Here is a 23,492-nt window from a genome sequence, read left to right as displayed (position 1 = left end):
TGTTTCATTTAGGTGCATATTATTATGAAAGTATATAATGTCTTTGTGGATTGACAAATAGTAATTTTGCTAGTGGCTAGGGCAGTTTGCAAGAAGAGTTTGTAAAGGCAGATTGGGGCTACCCAGATCACTAGTTCATCCTTAGACATGGAGGCTATCAAAAGCTTTTAAGGATATTCCATAATGTTTGAGAGTAGAAATTCTAGAGACTCCCTGAGTTCATATTCCAAGCTCTGCCTCTTACTAGCTGTGTGACCTTGGACACATTACTTAACAGCTCTCTGCCTTAATATCCCTATTTATAAAATGGAGATGATAATTATAACTCAGAAGATTGAAGTTATGATTGAAAGAGTTAAGGCATATTAGGTACTTAGAAAAGTGCCTGGCACATAGAAAAATCTCAGTAATTGTTGCTCTTGTTTTGCTGTTATTATATTCATTGAGGAAAAACTCAAAGGTTATATATAATTGCACTCTTTTAGCCAGAACTAGAGGCATGAAAAGTTTCAGGAGATATTTTAAGGGTAAAATTAACAAGGCTTCAACTTGTTTACTAATTTTATGTAATGAAAAATTTCAACTAATAATGCAGTCTGTGTGCACTATAAAGGCAGGTTTGAAATTTGTATAACATTTTCACGAGTTGCAAACTTATAGAACTTAAATTTTCTAATTTGTGTTTTCTTTTAGATCTTATAGAAAATTTCAGCTGTAGCCCTTGAACTAGAAGCTGAAATAATAGAAGCTGTGTACCATGCATTAGGGTATTGAAGAAAATTAATTTTTGAATTAAATATTTGGAATATAAGGAAGGAAAGGTGACTGAAAATGGGGCGGAAGAAAATACAAATCACACGCATAATGGATGAAAGGAACCGACAGGTAAATGAAAATTTTAATTTATCTATTTAATTGGTGTAAATTTTTTTAAAAAGGAGTGTAGGATAGAATGGTTGATTTTTTTAAAATTAATTTGAAGTCTAAATATTTTTATTTCCAGACTACATTAAAACATTTAGCAATCAAAAGCTTCTGACTTTTCATCATGTGCTTTAAAGAAACTTTTTTTCTTATTATAGAAATCGTTCTTGTTAATTATAGAAAACATAAATAAGCAGAATAGGAAAAGTAAAATCACTGCAATTCTACTACTACCATCCATTGTGTAGGTTTATCATAATATATTTAATCTTCTGTACACTTGATTATGTTGGTTAGTTTTCCATATATTGATGATTATTTTAAATTACCACCTCTATTGTCATAGTTAGGTAATACCCAAGTTAACTGTGGTTATCAGTGAATGTGTTCTGGTCAGTTAGATTTTCTGATTCACCAACAAATAATGAGAATTTTTTTACAACTCTTATTATCACAAATATTTCTAAGTCATTTATGTATATATCTCAGCTTTAATTGATAAAATATATTGAACTTAATTTTCACTACAATGTCAGTAAACCCTTACAAATTCAGGGTAATTATAATGATACTGGTATATGAAGCCCAGAAGTTGTAAGAGTTTAAAGCAGGGGGTGGCAAACTATGTTCCATGGGCTGGCTGCCTAGTTATTTTTTTTTAATAAATAAAGCATTATTAGGACATTGCCACGCACATTTGTTTACATATTGTCTTTGGCTGCTTTCACACTAAAACAACAGAGTTGAGTAGTTGCCCCAGAGACTGACTGTATGGCCCATAGACCTAAAATCTTTACTCCCTGACCCTTTAAGAAAAAGTTTGCCAATCCCTTCATTTAAAGGAAAGAAGGAAAAATAATATCGTAGACTATTGTAAAGGAACTACTATTGAAAGCCAATGCAGAAGGGAGGGATGCTATCTCCAGAAAGGTTGCATATCAGAAGTTTCAGGAACAGCTGGGTTTTGGAAGCTTACCAGGAATAGAACAGTACTGAAGATGTGTTTTGTAAAGCCTGAGTAGTAGTTCATCCATTTAATACAGATATAATTGGAGACAAAACTCAACTGAGCAGCTGGTAAAGAAGTTAGTGGAAGTGATTAGGGTTGCTGATAGACCGAATTGAAGAGGTCCCCTTGTTTCAGCTCATGAAGATTCCTTAGCTAAAGTGTTAAGGCTCACACAGTATGATTCGTTATGAAGGTTGATAAAATAGGGAAGACTGATAAAATAATCATACCATCATTCCAAAGGAATGATTCTAGCAAGATTGCAAGTAAATTTTCCTTCACAAGTCTGAGGATTGTGACGTGTAGAGGGGGCATGGGGACCTGTTTCATGATCATGTGCAGCGTAAATGTAAAATAGGATTTATTGGGGAATAACGTACAAGCAGAAGATTAGCAAAGCACCTAAGATCCCTTCAGCTCTCGGTATCCCATACAGAGTCACGTTTAAATTGAGCATAGATAGACTAGAACTACTAGTGGAAAGGACTCCACATGTTTAGAGGGAAAGGACAACTAGGAATATGTAAGTGACTGTGTAATGGGAACTTTTTAAGTTAATGAAATGACCTGGTTAAAAAAAATGGAGCCTGCCACTATATCTCAGCAACTAGAAATAGTCTATTCCTGTGTTGAATTTACCTGCTAAGTCAGCTTCTTGCCAAGCTGCCAAATGGGACAAGGGTGTCTGAATTTCTCCTCAGATGATTTTGGCAAAAAAAAAATGCAGAAAAGATATAAAAGAGGTAGTTGGGTAGTTTATTTTTAAGGTTAGACTAGGAACAATTTGTCATAAACTAAAAGGGTATCTTAATTTTACTGATTTTGGAATTTGTGGATTCTGAGTTAAAAGTTTCATTATTCTTGCATTAAAGAGGAAAAATCATTCCCATGCAGAAGAGATGTCATTTATTTCATCCAAATTTGAATACCTACTTTATCTGAGAGACTGCTAGGCACTGGGAACTCATTAAATACATTTAAGTGTATTGCAAATAGAAGTAAGCTTAGGTGATAGGAGTGTTTATGGAAGAAACCACCAACCTCTGATGGTGGGGTAGTTCAGGGAGCAGTTACTGAAGGAGGTAATAGCAAATAGAGTTTTGAATTACTAGAGTTTTTGAGCTAGTAAGATAAATAACACACTTAAAGTCATTGGAACATCACATGTTCTTTTGTGCAACATTATGTTTGTGAAATTCATCATTGTTGCATGGAGATGTATTTTATACATTTTCATTGATGTATAATATTCCATTGTATGACTGGAACACAATGTATATATTTATTCTCTTGTTAATAGGCTTTTGCATTTTAGATCTATTCATTTGGAATTTGTTTTTGTGTGTGGTTTGAGGTGTAGGGGTCAAAATTTGTTACCTTTCAGATGGATTTTCACTTGACCCAGTGCGATTTATTGCAAAAACCATACCAACAAAGCAGAAAAGAACATATGCTCTTCATAAAAAACTCAACAACAGGCATAATTAATCTATGATGCTATAAGTTAGGTTAATGATCTTCCTTGGGACAAGGTGATAATGACTTGGAGACAGGACAAAAGAGTGTTTCTGGGGTGGTGCACCAGTGTATGCTAGATTTAAGGCCATATTCTTTTCTTTGAAAATTCACTGAGCCACACACTCAGGATTTGTGAGCTTTCCTTTATGTTATGCTTTAGTACGAAGTTTACATTTTAAAAAGAACTAGACCAAGAAGGGCAAACACAGTTTCATCAGAAACTTCTAAGTGGAAGTGAAGTCTTTCATCCCTCTAAAGTTTTGGCATCTTGAGTCCTTTTTGCTTGAGCAGCTTTCTCATGTCTTAGAACAGGTATTTGGTGTATTTCACTCTTTTTGTAGTTGATCTCAGTGGGTTCTTTGGTCTTCCATCAGTCACTCCATTTTACTTACAGACAGACATCCTCTTATACTTTAAATAAAAAATGAAATAGAGTTAAAAAAATTATTTTGAGGCAGAATACAGAGAACAAACAATACCTCAAACGCTGTTACTTTTATTATCCAGAAGTAGTGTATGTCAATTCTGACATATTTGCTGCAGATATCTTTCCTTGTAAAAGAAAAAAATTAAAAATTTACTGTCCTCTATAATTTTTCCTAATCTCATTCCTCTTTGCTTCCCCAAAGTAGCCCCCATCATGGATTTAATTTGTATTCTCTTTATTACTTAAGCACATATTACTGAATATTGTTTCAACATGGTTTAAAAATTTTACATAATAGCATTATTATCTGCACATGCTTTTTCACTAAATAGTGTTTTGGAGAGTTGTCTGTGTAATTCATTTAGTACAACTAGTTCGTAGGAAAGAATATGCCTCAATTCATTTATCAGTCCTTCTATCAAAGAACATTTAGGTTGTTTCCAATTTTTTAGAAATTTTGCTGCGTATGTTACGTTAGAAATGATGCTCAAGCTACATCTGTGGACATGTCTCTGTGATAAATATCTAGAGGAGTTGCTGGGTTGAGTTTGTCTGTCATAGCTTTACTGTGTGGTTTTCAAGTTGCTCTCTAAAGTGGTTGTACCAGATACACTATAGTAATTTATGAAAATTTCTTTTCCAATACACTTTGCCTTTCTCCTTCCTTTCTTCCTTTCTCTCTCACTTTATTTTTTTATTTTTTTAAATATATTTTTTGGTCTAATGAAGGTAAAATGTTACCTGTTTTTGTGATTTGCCCATTTTTTGCTGGATTGTTGATATTTTTCTTAGAAGTTCTTTATGTATTCTAGATATTAATTCTGTATGTATTTAATCTGTTTCAGATAGTATCTTTCAGTCTTTACCAAAACACTTTATAAACACTTTAATGATAGAACTTATTACAGTGTTTTATAGTAGTTTATATTGCCTTTACCAATAGATTGTGAGCACTTTAAAATGTGTTAAGGCTTGCTTAATTTCCTAAATCATGATCAGTTTTTGGTAAATGTTCCAAGTGGACTTGAGATAAATGTGTATTCTTTTAATTGTTGGATGCAGGATTCTACATATGTCTATTCAGTCTCATTTTGTGTTCACATTATCTGTATTCTTTGTGTTTTTTTAATGTATTTGGTTTTGGCTCATTGAGACCTGTCAGTAATTGCACTTACCACAATGATGGATTTGTCAATTTCTCTCTATATTTTATTAGCTTAATACATATTGTTTTATATATTTGGGGAATATTTCATTAGGCTCATACATATTTAGAATTGTTATATCTTCTTGGTGAATTTTTTAATACATATTGACCTTTTCTGTCCTCAGGAAGGCATGTCTGTCTTAAATCTACTTAAATCTACTGTCTCACATTAATATAGCTACATCTTTCCTTTGGCTAGTATTTTCTTGATAGGTCTAGTTCTCTGCATTTACATTCAGCCTATGTCTTTATGCTTTAGGTATATCTTTTGTAAATAGTATATGGCTGGATTTTGATTTTTATCTAGTCTGATAATATATCTTGACTCTCCATTTTACGTGGATCTTATTCTTTGTCATCCTTTGTATATATATTTGGACTGGTTTATACCATCTTAGTTGATAATTTCAATTTACTGTGAGAACCTGATAGATAGAGGTCCTGGAGGTAAAACTCACAAAAGTGTAGGTATGCCTTCCCAAGACTGGGTCCCCCTAGAGTTCTTAACTTTTATACTTGTCCACAGTGATTCTCCAGCAACTCATCAATTACAGTTAAGATTTTCCTACCCCTGTACTGGTTCCTCTGGAGGTTCTGCTCATGGCTCTGGTAATTTATGATTTGTAGTATCTGCCTCTCTGTCTCCAGTTTGGGAGGTAGAAGTTGCCCTGGGACCTCAACTCTCTGAGGGATCTAAGAAGAGTTGTTGGTTTTTCAGTTTGTTCAGCTTTTTACTTGTTGTTAGAACAGAGTGGCGACTTCCATGAGTGTTAAGTGCTGGAGCAGAAACTCAAAGTCTCTCCTGGACTTTTAAATTCAACAATGAAATAGAGTATGTCTAAATATATATGATGTGAAAATCTTTACAGGTACTAGGGATTTAAAACATAGAAGGTCTTTTAGAGATGGTACAGTTCAATCTTCTTGAATTCAGAGAATTATATTAGTCCCAGATTTTACACAAAATCAGGAAAGCTGGTTAGGTTAAAACCAAATGTGTCTCAGTTTATAGAGGCACTGAATTTTGTAGTCTAGCCCTTTAGTCCTATTCTTTTTCTTTATAGTTATTACAGTACTGGAGTAAAACGACAATTTAAAAATAAAATTTATGGGACTTCCCTGGTGGTCCAGTGGTTAAGAATCCGCCTTCTGATGCCGGGCATGCGGGTTTAATCCCTGGTCGGGGAACTAAGATCCCACCTGCTGCGGGGCAACTAATCCTGCATGCTCTAGAGCGTGCATGCTACAACTAGAGAGCCTGCATGCCGCAACTAAGACCCGATGCAGCGAAATTAATAAATAAATAAATAAATAATAAATTTTATTTTTAAATAAAAATAAAATTTATGTTATTTTGTCTGATACTGAAATAGCTTTATTAATACTGATATTTTTTAAATTTCATAATATTTAAAATAAAATGAAATTAAATGTTTAATATGTTTCAAGTAAAAAAATTTTTAAGCCTGTTGCAAAACAAAGATTCAAATTTATAGGAGGAATTCTTAGTAATTAAAGGAGTGATGGCTGCATTAATCCTGACTCTTCCAACATAATTTCTCCAAAAATAGATATAGAAAAACAAGAAGAACAAATAAAATTACATAAAACCTACAATCTTGGCACAACTAGAAGGCAAAGCATATCAAATTTTACATTACCTCCAAGTAGAAAATTATTACCAAGTCACAGTGTGCTGTTTCTTGAACTTCTACTGTAAGTCTTTGAGGTGAGCAAGCATACATCAGGCAAAAAGTATGTGGGAAAGGAGAAGAGGAAACCTTGTAGCTGTCTTAAGATTGATTTGAAATCACTAACAAAAAGAAGAATTCTACCCTAAGTCCAAAAATTCTGAAAAATACTATTTGTAGGTCAGAAGAGACCACAGGTAAAGAAAGGACTTAAATGTATGTAGTGCTCAAGGAAGTATTATATATAGTCTTGAAAAGGTAACTATTTGAGGGAGAAGAGGGTAAAAAGGAAGGTAAAGGTACTCTTTGGAGAATGCTAGTTGAATGGAAATGAATATATGGATATATACAAATGGATATATGTATATATCCTTCAAGACAAAAGAATATGCAAATATATATATAACTATATATATATATATTTATCAAAGGACACAAAGCTCTTCTCCCCATTGCCAGTACCCTCCCCAAAAGCCTTCCATTAAAGGGACCATACTTAACTCCTTCAGAAGGAGAGGTGCTCTTAAACTAAGAATATTTTAAACCACTCCCCACTGTTCTTTCCATAGAAATTCAGTGATGCAAGCAGTATTCTCCTATATATACTATTATAAAGAAGAAAACAAAATGATATTTACTACTATTTGGGTGATAAGATTGTTCCCCCAACAATGAAAAATTGGGAAAAAGCAGCTATATGACTTTCCAACCTGCAATAAATTTCCTTAAACAAATATTTAGGAATGTTACAGACAAAAAAATCATGATTCAGAATTTTGAAATACTAAGAATGGAAGTGAATTTTTTTTTAAAAGCATGGATGAAACAGAAAGTGATTGAACTCCAGAAGATAAAAAGATAAAGTCATATCAAATCAAAGACTAAATTACAAAGTGGCCAAGGAATAATACATTCAAATGAAACCTTAATATTGATTGAAGGAAGGCAGGGAAACAACTAAATGAATGAAAATGAGATAAGTAATTTCAAAGGGTTTGAGAGGAGTGGTTGAAAAGGGAGATAGATAAAGAAGATCGAACTTATGTATAAAGAAGATCGAACTTATGTATAATTGCAATCCCTGAAGAAGAAAAACGAAACCATAGAACTAATATTTAAACTATAATTAAAGTTTTCATAAATAAAAGGGAAAGTAAGATGCCAAGGATTAGGTGGACCTGCAGAGATCAACTCTGATACATATCCTACTGAAACTATTGGATTTTAAGATAAAAAAAATCCTCAGGGCTTCTAGGTATAAAACAACAACAAATTTATAAGTGCAGAGAATTAGACTGGCATCGAATTTTGCAAAATCGAGATAATAAAGCACAAGGCAACAGTAGAGCAGCATTTTCAAAAACGCAGGGAAAAAAGTCTGAAGCAAAGATTTCATTTGCAGTCAAGCTGTATTCAAATACAAAGATTATAAAAACAAGTTTTAAACATACTAGAGCTCAGGGAATTCTGTACTTATGAGCTGTTAGTGTGCAATCTAGTAGAGGATAAGCTTCATACAACTGAGAGATGTCTGAGGAAATAAGCAAAAAAATACATGATCAACATTTAATATACTTAACTATAGATTTTAGCCTAAAGCAACAGTGGGGGCAAGGGTGGAAGAATAATGTGTTATATATTATTTATTATATGTTACTTTATTGTGATAAAATAGAAATAATGCAACTGAGACACGGTAAGAAAGGAGAGGGAAAGAGGAAAGTAGAATAAGCACACTGGTTATTGTTTAGGCAATAGGTGGGAGTTAAAGAATATCATTAAGATTTGACACACCAAATAGTGAAAGATTAAACATGAAAACAGGAGACCAAGGGCATTTTTAAAAGCTGTAACTACAAAGGTAACCACTAGGACAAAAATGCTAATCTTTGTTAAATTTTTTTTAAAATAAAGGAGCAAAGAAAACACCTCATTTAGAGAGAGGAAAAAATAGGAAATATACATAATATGTATAAGCATTAAATATTTATTAAAGTATTAAAATGACAATGAAATCTCTAAGCATTATCAGTCATATCAATAAATGTGAATGGGACTGACTCTTTATTAAAAGAAAAAACATTTCCAGTTTAGTTCACAAGCTCCAAATATAGGCAAAAAGAGACACACCTAAAATGGAATAATCAGAAAGACTAAAAATAAAGGTATGGGAAAAGGTATACCAGACAAATGAAAACAATGAGAAAACAGATTATAATCCTGATATTAGACAATATAGGATTGTAGACAAAAAAGCATTAAATGGGGCAAAGAAAGATACTTTTCAGTGCTGAAAGCTGTAATTCACCTTGAAGATGTAAGAATTAGGAATAATGGTATACTAAATACTACCTTTATCAAACAGAAACTGAAAGAGATACAAAGAAACATAAATGGAAACAAACTAGTAATAAGATACTTAAACACAGTAGTCTTAGTATGAAATAGATCAAATGGACAAAAAATAATTGATGGTAAACCAGATCTAAACAGCATAATCAATAAAATTGACTTTAAGTGATATGTTGAACACTACACTTAGAAAATAGAGCATATAAGGGTACATAGAGCATTCATCAAAATTGATCATATATTACCTAACCAAAGAAACACCAGTAAATTCAATAAAGGAGACTATTATAAACATACGCCGATTACCATGTAGTAAAACTAGAAATTAATTTTGTTTGATGGTTTTTTTGAAAGCTAATTCTACATAAGAATTTCTTTTTTGAAAAGTTTGATGCCAGTCGAACAACTTCTGGGTAAAAACGGAAATATGTAACTAAAATAACATAATTTCTAAAAAAAAAGAAAATAGTACACATCCATATTTATGGAATATATTTAATGTAGGAATCAGAAGAAAATTCATAGCCCTAAATACTGTTATTATTGAAAGTATAGTAAGGCTGTGAAGAAATAGGCAGTCCTGTGCAATGCAGATGGGAATACAGATTGGTATAGCCATTTGAAGGGACGATATATGATGATATCTTACCAAAATTATGTATGCATTTATCTCTTGACCCAGTCCTTCAGAGTATCGATAAAAGAACTGTCTTTTGTTTCTACATGGTAGGTTTGTTTTTCATAGTGTGGCTTAGCAATTTTAAAACTACTTAAAGTGTAATCTAAGATTGAGCAAATAAGTAAGTGTATTGTGGATAATGGGAGCTGGGTTTCTTACTGTCAGAGAAGGGAGTTGGAGCTATAGAAAGGGAGAAGCCTGTGGTAAACCCTATGACATAGAATTAGAATTGGAAGTACCATGGATTTTAATATATTTTGATAAAAATAGAAACAGATATTGAAGTGTGTTTGTGTGTGTATGTGTGTACATATACATATTTCCTAGTTCTGTCTGTTGAGAGGGCCTAGAAACAGTGACACCCAAGTAACTTAGCCTCCGTATCTTAGTTTCTAAATACAGTTCTCTACCAAAAGGAATCAGAGCTTCCTGGTGAAATGGCTGATTCTAGGGCTGGGGCAGGGAAAAAACAGGAAGAGCCTGGAACATTTGACTGTGCCAGGAAGTTCAAAGAGTACTGGGAGCATGTCAAATGGATACAGGAAGCCGACATAGAGGATCTCTCACTGCTGAAATAAAAGACAATTTGAACATCAGAATGAGTAAAGATACGAATGAATTATAACCCATAGAATAAAATAAGAATCCATGAGTTGTTGCTGACATAAATGAATGAATGAATGAAAGGAAAGGAAAACTCTCACAGTAAAATGCCAGTTAGTAAATGTAGATAGAAAATGTAATGGAATTGGAAAATTCCCATTTGACAACCATCATGGTAATAATTTTTCAGGCAGTATTCATCAGTGGATGCAAAAATCAGTTTGTTAAAGTTTGATGAGAAAACAGAATATTTTCATAGAGATCTTCACAATATACTTACTAATTATAGGGGGAAAATAGTAGCTTTGCTGGGGGGAAAAACTGGCAGACACTACCTTAATCAAGCTAACAATACTATTTAAGGGGTAAATAGGTATGTGGATTTTCATGAGATGTATTGAGAACACATTGCTTCTAATCTATTCCTGTCCAAAATGTACAATCTGAGTATAATCAGAAAGAAACAACAGACAAAGCCAAATTGAGATACATACCACAATATAAATGACCTGTATTCTGCAAAAGTGCCAAGGCCCTGAAAAACAAAGACTGAGAAAGTGTTTCAAATTAAACAGGATGCAGTTAAATGCAGCATATGATCCTGGATTGGATTCTGTGCTAGAGGGAGAATAAAAAGCAAAACTTTTTTTTCCCCTATGAAGGAAATTAGTGGGAAAATTGAGAAATTTGAATAAGGTTTATAGATTAGATAATAGTGCTGTATCTCCATGTTGGTTTTTTATTTTGATAATTATATTTGTCCTTGTTTTTAAGACAGTATTTAGGGGCAAAGGGACCTTATAACCTGCAGCTTAGTCCAGAGGGTTCAGAGAAAAAGTTATGTGTGTTTAGAGAATGCAAATGTGGTAAAATGTTAACAGGTAATTTGGTGGAAGGATATATGAAAGTTTTGTACTACTTTTTTTTAAAAACACCTTTATTAGAGTTTGCTTTACCAATAGTGTGTTAGTTACTGCTTTATAACAAAGTGAATCAGCTATACGTATACATGTATCCCCATATCTTCTCCCTTGTACTACTTTTTGAAACTTCTCTGTATGTTTGAAATTATTTCAAAATATAAAAGGATGACAAATTTATAAGAATACAAAGTTAATTTTATATTACTGTTGTCATAAATTGTTAGCAATAAACCAAAGTGTTTAAAAATAGACTTAAGCACTTACAGATAAAATAAAAAGATTTAATTTATAAAGCTTGAAAGTAAAATATTAAGATTGTAGTTTTCACTGTTATGTCTTTGGCTTCACTGTTGAAACGTAAGTGTATTTTGTGCAGATCTTTCTAGTTGCTGAAAAAACTCTTTTTGATCTTACTATAGTTGGAGTAAGCTGGAGGAATGGAGGAGAGGAGGTTGTTATAAGCTAGGTCTCCTCCACTAACTCCATCCTTCATCTTCAACTCCTTCTAATAGATAACTTCAGAGAAATACTTTTTATAAGTATTTTTGGAAAGGAGAACAGGGTTTGTCCTAATTTTACTGTTACTGAACTTAAGTTTTTGTTTTAGAGAATTTTCTTCAGGCATGCTTATTGGATATTCTGAAGCAGTATTGCCTGTCTCATGTCTTGTTCATATCTCACTTATTTTGAAAGTCTTTGACTAGAGTAGGAATTATTCTTGCAATAAATGCTTTCCTTTGCTGATTGTCATTTTCTTCAGTTACTAGGAGTAAGGTAAAACATTTTCTTACTGCACCTTTGCTGAATTCAAATTTTTAATGCAGCAGGTACATCTGGGTGCATCTCAAAATATAAATGATTTTGATTTCATTGTTTTAAAATAGTATGTTTTAATAGTGGTATTCTTACATTGACTATATTCTTACAGTGGTATAATAACTGCCAAGATTTTGAAGAACAGTAATACAGTCAGTTTATAAAAATTTAAAACTTTTAAATGACAGATGATATGTAAACAAAAGTAATATATGATTGAGAAATTTGGAAAGTATAAAACATGGTTAATATACCAGTACAAGGAGCTCTCAGACAAGTAATAAACAATTTATAAAATGATCAAAAGATGAGCAGCTTAGAACAAGCAAATCTCAAATGACAACAAATATAAAAAAGAGATGTTTAATCACTACTAGTTAGGAAAATTCATATTACAAATGAGATTTTTATTTTGCACCTAGCAAAAGAGTAGTAACATTTATATGAAAAATTATGAAATTATTCAAAAGAGTACCTTAGAACTATACCATTTGACTTAGAGACATATCCAAGAGGTGTAGTTAAATGAGTAAAACAAAATAAAACTGACAAGAGTCCCAGTTTTGTAAAATGCTGACAAGATCTCTTGTATATATATACATCTAAATGTGTATATGATTATATGGTCTTATATAAAAGTGTGGAATGAAAAATACTAAGTTGAAAATGTGGGTTAAGAGGTTTATGTTGGTTCAAGGGAAAATAGGGAGGCAAGCAAAACACATTATATTCCATATATGCATTCATATAAAGTCATATATTTGTGTATTTATATTGTAAGGACTTCTTTAAAAGATTAAATAAAGATGAGAGATTTATTTTTAAACGGAGAGGGAAGGAACCATTAGAAAGATGTGGTGTGAAAGTGTTCCACAGAGAGGGAAGATAGCAAAGTTCCTAAGGTGGAAAGTAGCTTGTGGTTAAGGAAAACACATGCACATGTATACACATGCACATGCCAGTGCAGCATAATGGGTGTAAGAGAGACTGATGAAAAATAAGGTCACATAGTTTGAGGCCAGATATTTATTCTGTTTCCTTAATGAGTTTGGTTATTACTTTCAGTGCAGTGAAAAACTCTAAACTCCTACTTACACATTTTGATTTATGTTTCAAATACATCACTCTGTCAGGTATGTGGCAAATATACTGTGGGGTACAGTAGGTAAAGCAGGAAATCTAATAAGAAGCGGCCGCATAGCACAGGGAGATCAGCTCGGTGCTTTGTGACCACCTGGATGGGTGTGATAGGGAGGGAGGGAGGGAGGGAGGGAGATGCAAGAGGGAGGAGATATGGGAACATATGTATATGTATAACTGATTCACTTTGTTATAAAGCAGAAACTAACACACCATTGAAAAGCAATTATACTCCAATAAAGATGTAAAAAAAATAAGGTGATTATATAAATAATACACATGAGAGATTATGTAACTTAACCTAGGGCGATATAGTGGTGTAGATAGAAGTGGATAGATTTGGGATATGTTTTAGAGGTGGAGCTAAAATAATTTGCTGAAGGATTGGTAGGGTAGATTATTGTGATAAGAGGGATCAAGTATAACTCTTAGATATTATTTGGTTTTGTTTGAATGAATGACGATGCCATTTGCTGAAATGGAGAAGACTGTGGAAAGAGCATATTTGTTGCTTTTAAAATCATGAGGCTGGCTGCAATTACCTAGCAAGGACTGTGGGGGTAAAGAGGAGAAGGGAGCCCAAGTCTGAAGCGCACAGGCACTTCAGTGGATAGAGGCTGAGCAGAGGAAGAGGATATAGCTCTAAAGGCTGAGAGGAAGCAGTCACTGAAGTAGGAGGAACACCAGGACAGTGTTGTGCCATAAACAACTGGAAAAGAAAATGTTTGAAGAGTGAGAATATGGTCAACTTTGTCAAACGAGATGTATAGTAAGGTAAGAAAAAAAATGACCATTGACTTTAATCACATAAATTGAAGGTCACTGTAATGATATTGACAAGTCTTAGTGGAATCTGGAGACTGGATGTCTGATTGCAGTAAGGTTGAGGAGAGAATAGGTGATGAGAAGTTAGAGGCAACAACTATAGACGTTTCTTTCAAACATTTTTACTTTCTGAAGTAGAGCAGAAAGACGGGTGAAGAGAAGGGGTGGTAACTGAAGGGGCAGCGTGGAGTCAAAGGGGATGCTAGAGCATGTTTCTAAGCTTGTGGTCTTTGATCTGATAGGAAGGAAACCATGATGAGGGAAGAGAGTGTAGCATATGGAAAGGAATAGGAACAGAGATGTCAATAATGACAGCAGAGAAGGGAGAGTGTGGAAAAGTACAGATGAAACAATTGAATTGATAGATTTGGTGATGGGAAGTGAGATAGTTGCTGCTGATTTCTGTTTTCTCAGTGGTTTGAGGCAAGGTTATCAGTGGAGAGTTGATTTGAGGGAGAGAAGGTAGGAAGTAGCTGACCTGGAGAATGGGATAATGGGACAAATAAGCCAAGTTATAATGTCAGGCAATGTTAAGTGTTAGTTGAGATTTATAGTCATCAGTTTAGAAACACAAGGGGGATGTGGGTGTGAGTGTGCATGCACACTTAATGTTCCCAGTAATTGTCAGCTACTTGCATAAAGATAAAGGGATAATTGGGTAAATGTATGGGGGGTCAGTACTTGGTTGGGGCTGTGCTAAGCGAGTATGTTAATGAGAGAAGAGTAGAGGAGCAAAGGAGTGAAAAATAGTGATGGACCATGGACTCTAAAGAGAGAAGAAAGGGCATGAGAATATGTAGATAGTAACAAAGTGGTGAGGTAAATGGATTGGAGGACTTGATGAAGGTTAAAGAATTTCTGGAGAGAGAATACAAAATAGGAGAGTTGCATAGAAGGCAAAGTGGAATGCGTGAAATTGAGATTTTGGAGGTGATGTGATTATTGTTTATGGCACAGTTAAGGTATGGCAGTAGGAGTGCTTGACATGTGGTGGTGGTTGATCATTTTGGAGGTTGGGAGATAAAGGAACTGAGAGGCTAAGGTATTTGCACTAATTTTTTACACAGATGCTGAAGTCATCAGAGATAAGAGCAGGATTAGAATGAGAAGTAGTTATGTGATACTTACCAGTGCATGAGGGAGAGGGAGAGTGACCAGGGCTCACCACAAGGAGAGTTTTTGGGTGGTATAAATTTCATGGCTTGAGCTTCAAAATATCTGGGGTTTTTAGAGAAGAAGAAAGGAAAATTGAGGAGGAATGGGGAGCAAAAAGGACATATCTTCCAGACCCTTGAGTACAGGAGATGTAGTATTTAAAAACAAACTAATTAGTCTCTATTTGAGAGGGCTTCAGGTGACATGTTTCAGTTAGAGAAAGAAATATTCAAAGAAGAATTTGAGGACATTGTGGAATTTGCTGATCTAGACTGAATTTCAGTGGGTGCAGTAGAAGAGCTTGGGAAGGAGGAGAAGTATAAATTAGATTAGTGGATGTACTTTGCTGTTTAGGGATTAAAGTCTGAGTAATGAATGGATTACTTGAGGTGGGACTTGGTTTTCTAATGCCATTTTAAGCTGGATGATAAGGGGCCACTGATCAACTGTTTCCTTCTCTGGTTCTTTGCCCACTTCAGCAGAGTGGCAACCAAGGATAAAGGAAGCCTCCTCAGGAGACTGCTCTATTAGAGCCCTTGGAGGTACAGGATATATGTAGGATTGTAGGCCTTTGGCAAATTGGGAAGACTCATGTGGAGTATGAAGCTAGGAACCTTTTTCAGCTTTGAAATCAGACTCAGTGTTAAAAGAGGACTCATCTTCAGGTAGCCTGTATTCAAGTACAACTAATAACTTGTAATAAAAATATACTTTTTTTTTGGATTGTCTAGGTCACTTTTACAAAGAGAAAGTTTGGATTAATGAAGAAAGCCTATGAACTTAGTGTGCTCTGTGACTGTGAAATAGCACTCATCATTTTCAACAGCTCTAACAAACTGTTTCAGTATGCCAGCACTGATATGGACAAAGTTCTTCTCAAGTATACAGAATATAATGAACCTCACGAAAGCAGAACCAACTCGGATATTGTTGAGGTAACATATATCTAGTAATGCCTGAATTGTAGATAATAATTAAATCTTGGTTTAATAACTTTAACTGTCAGGTTGCTTTTTATATTCAAAATATAAATCGGTTATAGATACAGCTTTTCTCTGAATTGTTTCTTAGAAGGGTCTAATTATTGCTATATGATGACCCATTTATGTTATAAGCATATCCTAATCATTGAGGAAAAATAAACTAGGCTGTTGTACTATATACATCAGTATAATCTAACATTTCATCTATGATTACTTATTTTGTATGACTTTTTAAATTAATATTATAAGAAACTATATCACTTTGGACAGTATGAAGTTATAGTTTTAACATGTCTTAATTATTTCATTACCTCAGTGACTACCCACAACTTTAAAACACTAATGAAATGGAAGGAAATGATGTAAATATTATTTCTATTTTGTTAATAGTGCTTTGGTTGTAGGGGGAGGATTACCTCATTATTTTTTTTAATCTGTTGCCCTTTGGTATCTCTCATAGTTCTACCAACCTAATTAAGTGAAAATAAAGAAAAGTTTTTTAGAATGATTTCAGTCTATTCAGAAAGTGTTTTAAGACAAAACCTTCAAAAAGGAGAACAAATATACTTTCCCCTTCAACTATTTTCTCTTGCAAAAATCTTATAAAAGATAACTTTCTATGTATATTTCTAATAACATTTTAAATTAGCATTCTTATTTACTTTTATCTTTTTTGTTTATACTTTGAGGTTTTGTTTTATTTTTGTTCGAAATGGATTTTTTTTTCGCTGCTTGAAAAGACATATATGTTTACTTAGTTTTGTAATATTAGAAAGCTGTTTCAGTAAATTAGAGATTTCCTTGGTTAAAGTACTGAAATCATGGGAAATGATGCAGAACTAGCCATAAAAGAAGAAATGAAGTCCAAATTTAGATTTTATTTGAGAAATTGAAATTAAGATAGAGAAATATACTTTATTTTATTGTGTAGGAATCTGATTTATTTGCCTCCACAGATTATGTTATAGTTCTGAAAATGCATTTTAAATTTCCCCTATATTTTTCTGCCTTAACCATTCCTTTTTCGACAGTAATTGATTGATTGTTACTGCAAAAAAAAAAATTCTGCTACTTTTATTAGAAAAATACTTATTTTTTAGCAATTAATTATTTGAAATGAAAAGTAAAAGTGTAGTATAATTAGAGCTACGATTCCTCTGTTGCTTGATTTTCCCACCATTTTATTTGAGTGGCTCACTCCAGTGAGAAATGAAGCTTTTGATCTTGCTTTTGTTGATCACTTCGGTTAAACTACATGGTTACATCTTTAGCCAGACTCCTTAGCACAGCTGTGTTTTAATCAATTGTAAGTTATTTTATATCATTTAGCTTTTATGGTATATCTTATCACTTATGTGCCATATAAACTGCTTAGTAGACTCTTCCCCGGTTATGTATCATAATGCATTTTGAATCCTAATTTTGTAAATTAGGGGATCTTGGTTTGGGTAAGCTTCATAAAGAGACTTTGTAACGGGCTTTCCTTGAAATAGAAGGTGTCCCTGGTGTTTAGTTTAAAATGACATCTTATTTTAAAAACCTCTGTGTCTTATCAAAAGCTCCACTGCCTTAAGTCAAACAAAAAAATAGAGTTGACTTTAACAGTGTCAACAAATAGATATTGAAGCTAGTTTCATTATAGAAGGCAATCACCTCCTTAACCCTAACTACTCTGCTCTTTCATTGCAGCAGTTGTTGTTCTTGGCCCCCGGAAGTTGAGGGTACTTCGCACAGCCTAAAGTTTACTTCCTTAGAGAATATGAAGAATATAGTGTGATTTAATCCTCACAGAATTTTCAGACTACCTCAGTCTTCATCTCTGTTGTGGTCAGCAGTCAAAGTGTAAGAGAGTAAATCCCAAACACTTTTTAGCACTCTCCTATATTATAGTTTGCTTTAGCATGAAGCAAATTGCCATCAATTGCCATTTTGATGTTTTATTTTTTTAATTGAATTTCTTAGATATAAATGAACATGAACCTTACCAGTAGCTCTTTTTGAAGTTCTGAATTATATAAATACAAGACACATTATGTAAATACAAGACAGAAAACATTGGATTATAAGGGATTTAATTTGTTGTGGTAGGATAAAATTATAAGGCTTAATTCACCTTTCTTGTATGTTAATGTCTTACTGAGTTAATCTTCATTATAAGACAGTAGTGGTTACTCTTGTAAGATGGTCTTTATTCCACATGTAAAGGTGATGCAACTACATCCTCACTAGTAGTGCATACATACCTGAGTTCTTTTTATCAGTTGTGGTGATGGCTTTATGCTAATGCAGCTACCAAGATTGTTGTGAACCAAACTAAATTAACAGGATAAGACTAATGACAAATACTTGTATAAAGCTTCCTGTGGGCCACTTTCTAAGTGCGTTACAAATATCTTATTTAAGGATATTTTTAGAATATCATTTTAAGTATTTTTTCCTTTTACATATAGTTTCCTTCAAACAGTTGTTGTAATTGGAAGCAAACTTGTTGACGTGCATTTGTTCATTTGACAAAAATATTTGAGAGACTTCTGCGTGCCAGGGACTCTGCAAAGTGATATTATTTAGAGATTTCTAATTCAAGCCACGAGACTTTTATTTTTCTCCTACCTACAGTTTTGTAAAACATTGAGATACACTTTTACCAATGGAAGATTTTATATTAAACCTCTAACAAATTGGTTCTGGACTCTTGGGCCATCTCATGATGTACTTATTCGCTGAGTACATCAGCAGTAAATGGAGGCATGAACAACTATAAGTGATCTACTTTAGAGTGTTTCCTTATGCAATATGACCAACAGTGAAACTAACTGAAAATTTCGTGAACAACTTTCATAAGGCCTCTAACCTGAATTCACCCATTTCCTGTTGCATATATGTTAGTCTTTAAAATTAGCAGGATTTTGCTTTACCCCAGAACTAAGATATTCTTTGACATAACCTTAAATATATTAAAATGGAGTCTTCTGCAGATGTATCAATATTTCTATTCTGCTGGATCCTACACACAGGCCCTTTTGGGATGTACTGTGGAGAGATGAGGGATGGGTGCCCTGTATTATTAACCACATCTGCATAGTCCGTGGCATAAGGATGCACATGTTTTTGCCTGTGGAATTAGATCTAATATGTTTTCTGGGAGCACTATAGAATAAATATGATATAGTAAAAGTAAAAGTAGTTGGTATTTGAATATTGTGACGATAAACAGAGGAATACATGATGCTCACATTGATCTACAGGTATTTTTAACCACAGGTATTAGAAACACATCTACAGAGTGGTGTTTTCTATCTTTGCTTTTCCTTGTTTCATATTTATATTTTAAAACTAGTCTCTTAAAATTTTAATCAGTTTTAACATTTTAATCATAGTTGATAAGAATTTTTTCTGTATAGCTTTGTTTTTTTTTAATCAACAGCATTTACATATTTTAAATTGCAATTAGGTATTTTAAATTAAGGTCTGCAATGTCTTGGATGTATATATCTCCTGTGTTGAGAAAGCTAAATACATGAAAATGGAAATTTACACATTGGTAAATTAGGAGATTGTCATTGGGGTAAACTTTGTACGAGACTTCATAACTGGATTTCTTTGAAAGGGGAGTATCACTGCTGCAGTTAAAATGACATTTTATTTGAAAATGTTTGTGTACTGCTTTTCAGGAATATATTCCTTTCAAAAAATGAGTTTTACTACTTTATTCCCTATAGTTCATTAGGAAACATCAAAGATATACATTGTATCTTTTTATATTGGTAAGCATTGACACAAAGAAAGGTGGCAGATTTTTGTTTGGTCCTACAAAAGGTAGTAAGTTAATTGAAATGTACAAAGAAAATGTTATAACCCCCAAATCTTCTTTTCAGTAAATTGATTTAAAAACTTGTGAACTGTATTATGCAATTTTATAAGAACATTAGTATGTCCTAGAGTATTAGAAACTAGAAATGAAAATCACCAATCTAATTAGTTGCCATTATTCATTCACTTTGAATTTATACTGAATAAAAGCCTAGAACCAATACAAGGGTTCTGCATCAAAATAAAAATTATGCTAAAGGCATGAAGTGAGGATGTTAGCAGCCGCTACACAATAAATGCCTGAGATTACTTTTGTATCTACTTTTCTTTCACTTTGCAATAATATTTGAAATATTAAATATATCTGCTCATAATATATTTAAAATAGCATTATATATTTAAAATAGTGACTTGGTGGCATTGGACATTCAGTAAATAGCTTGTGTGGTGATTCAGATCATTGTGCTGTCATTTAAGGATGTAAATACAGGGGCCATGGCCAGTTATCTCTCTTATTAATATCTTGTGAACTGTTCCCAAATAGAGGTATTTTCTTCACCACAGGAATACTACAGTACTTAAATTTTTTTTTTCACTTGCATTATCTCATTTGATCTTCATATCCAAGGTAAGCTTTTTCAGAAGCAGAAATTGAGACTAGGGTTAAATGACTTGCCCAGAGTCATGTAGCAATTTAGTGGGAAAACTGGGATTAGAACCTAGGTCTTTAACATTACCCCCTCCCTTTGTTCCCCAGTTTACCGAATCCATTGGCGCTCTGGGACATTTCACCATAAATAGATAAGATTTTATACATATACCAGTAATGTATAATATAGCAAACATGAATAAGTTTTCCTCAATAATGAACAGAAAATTAGCGAAGTAATTGCAACAAGAATTATATACAACATTTATCAAGTACTTATTATGACCTGGTACTCTTCCCAGGGCTTTTATTTATATTATCTTATTATATTATTGAATCCCTCTAATTATCCCCATTTCGTAGTTGAGGAAGTTGAGGCACAGTGATAAATGAAGTAAGATGATGATAATTTGCGTTCTAAAGGAAGAGAAAATCTGCTTTTTTGAGTCTTAATAGTTCTTCCCTGCTTTCAAATTACAAAGGAATTTGGAAATAACATCTCAAAGGAAGATAGGGAATCAATATAAGATGCATCTATCAATTACTAAATAAAAGCAGCTGGTAGTAAAAGTGATCATGCCAGGAGTACATTATTTAAAATCGGTAGTTCTCAAAGTGTGGTGCCTTGACCAGCAGCATCAGGATCACCAGAGAACTTGTTAGAAATCTAAGTTCTTGGGCCCCACCTCAGACCTACTGAATCAGAAACTTTTGAGATGAGGCCTAAGCAATCTTGTATTAACTTGAAGTAACTTGTCCCAAGTGCAGTGAGACTAAAAGCTTCAAGTTAACATGCAATGTCTTGGCAGTAGTTATCCAGCTTTTAAAATATTTTTATCCCTAAGACTATCCTCTGAAATAATTTCAAGCAGTGAGCAAGCACACATTGTAACTTTTAAGACCTTCTAAAGAGCAATTCAAAGGAGTATGCTGATTTGGTGTGAATTGCAAACTAGGGAACACATTTTTAATGGGTGACCTTTCGATTCAATTCTTTATGGTTATATGTGCTTCTTTGAGTGTATTTAGGGGGTCTGGAGGGGATGGGTGGGGAGATGGACTCCAGTTCCTCAGCTGAGCGGAAAAGAAAGATAAATGACTTTTGTCTTCTGAGATCATCTAGTTACAGAATTTGGAGGCATGATTATATTTAGGTTTTCTGACAGTATTATTATGTCCTCAGAGAGCCTTTTTGAGCCAATCAGTTTTTTTCTCCCCATGTTACAGATGAGGAATGGAACAGACAGGGAGTGTTTAAGAGGCTTGCCTAATGTTTTACAGGGCTGCAGTTGGAGCGGCAGGGAAAGGGAAAAAATAATGAAACATCTGAAGACAAGACAAAGCTTTCCTCCACCTCCAGCCCCCTGCCCTGCTCTTTTATTCCTAACAGAGCCTGAAGCAGCAGGATGGTGATTCACAGGGTGAGGCATGCAATCCTCATGGCCCTCCTCCTCTTCCCACATGTCCTGCACCATCACCTCACACAGCAATCACCATAGCTCTTACAATTTCAGTTTTACTCTTTTCATTTTGCTATGTATTTGAATATTATTATTTATCATACAATTATTGGTTTTCATTTATGTGCTTTATATAAGGAACTATGCATCTCTGCGTGTGATTTTTATTTCCTTAAGGTCAGGTTTTTCTCCATCAGAGATTGATGTTGCTGATATATAAACAGGAGTTCATGGGTGAAAAGGGTGAGATATATATATATATATATATATAAGTGATATATATATATCACTTCATAATATGGCTCACATTTTTGTAATGCATTTCTTGTAATTATTAATGAATACTTTTGTATCCTTTTTATGTCCCTATGTGTCATGGATTGAATGTTTTAGTACTTACGATGAGATAAATTGTTCTTTTTTTCCTCAGGAAGTTCTTTGATACATTGACCAAATTTTTGACCAGTGAGAAAAGGAGGGTACAGAGGATTGGGAGAGTGGTCAGAGAAAACTTCCTCTAGAGGTGACACCATCACCTGAGTCCTTTAAAAGATAAGGTTGGAGAGAGAAAAGGGGTTAGAAGAAAGGTGTTGTAGGTCAGGGGGGACAGCTTATGTGGAAAGTAGGAAATGAGGTGTAGCATACTTATTTTATGGAATTAAAATCAGCTGTGAATAGCTGTAGTGTAATGTGGAGAGTGGAAATAGCTAAAACCTGAGAAGTAAACCAGATTCCGAAGAGTATAATACCCTTGACTTTCTCCTGAAGGTTTGGGTGCCTATTGAAAGAGCCTAATAGAATAGCTGCCTGCGGTTTTACTGACTCTTGCACTTCCCAAGCTGTAAATTCTATTAGAATTGCATTGTGATTTTTTTGAAAGGGGCTGAAGAGAAGTGAAGAGAAAAGGGTAAAAGTATTGAATGTAATGCATTATTTCTTCATTTTTTAATTTATTGAACTGATATTTATCATATATATGAGGCATTGTACTGGACACTGGGAATATGGTGGTAACTGGCCATATTTCTTATGTTTTTCTAACAGGATTATATGTGGCTATTTTATTATCTTACTTCAGAAGTCCCTTTGTTGGATACACTTCAGTATGGATTCAAAGCACTTAGAATCCGAAGATTTTGATGTTTACCACCAAATATTAACCATTCAGCATATAAATATTATATTAGTGTTAGAGCTAGAAGTTCATTTAGATCAAAAGCTGTAGAGTACTCACCGTATTTAACAGTGTTATGGGTATGCCTGAAAAGTGAGATATATCTATAGTCTAAGTTGTATTTCAGTTCTCATATAAAGGTAGCTA

The 23,492-nt window shown here is 33.6% G+C and overlaps 1 protein-coding gene across 5 annotated transcripts in view; it reads left to right on the top strand.

The window, feature by feature from the left end:
• MEF2A (myocyte enhancer factor 2A) overlaps positions 1-23,492 on the top strand; it is a 170,271-nt gene that overhangs the window by 79,647 nt on the left and 67,132 nt on the right. For all 5 annotated transcript variants that reach the window (XM_081228555.1, XM_081228559.1, XM_081228557.1 and 2 more), the window contains exons 3-4: positions 694-885; positions 16,001-16,204. In XM_081228555.1, coding sequence (XP_081084681.1) covers positions 832-885; positions 16,001-16,204 — 258 coding nt within the window. In that variant the 5' untranslated portion in view covers positions 694-831. The remainder of the gene's footprint in view (positions 1-693; positions 886-16,000; positions 16,205-23,492) is intronic.

This window comes from Mesoplodon bidens, assembly GCF_964165515.1.
Source record: "Mesoplodon bidens genome assembly, chromosome: 3".
In the NCBI taxonomy this organism is placed as follows: Eukaryota; Metazoa; Chordata; class Mammalia; order Artiodactyla; family Ziphiidae; genus Mesoplodon; species Mesoplodon bidens.
The sequence above is the reverse complement of the archived record's forward strand: the minus strand, read 5'-3'. Positions and strand labels throughout refer to the sequence as shown.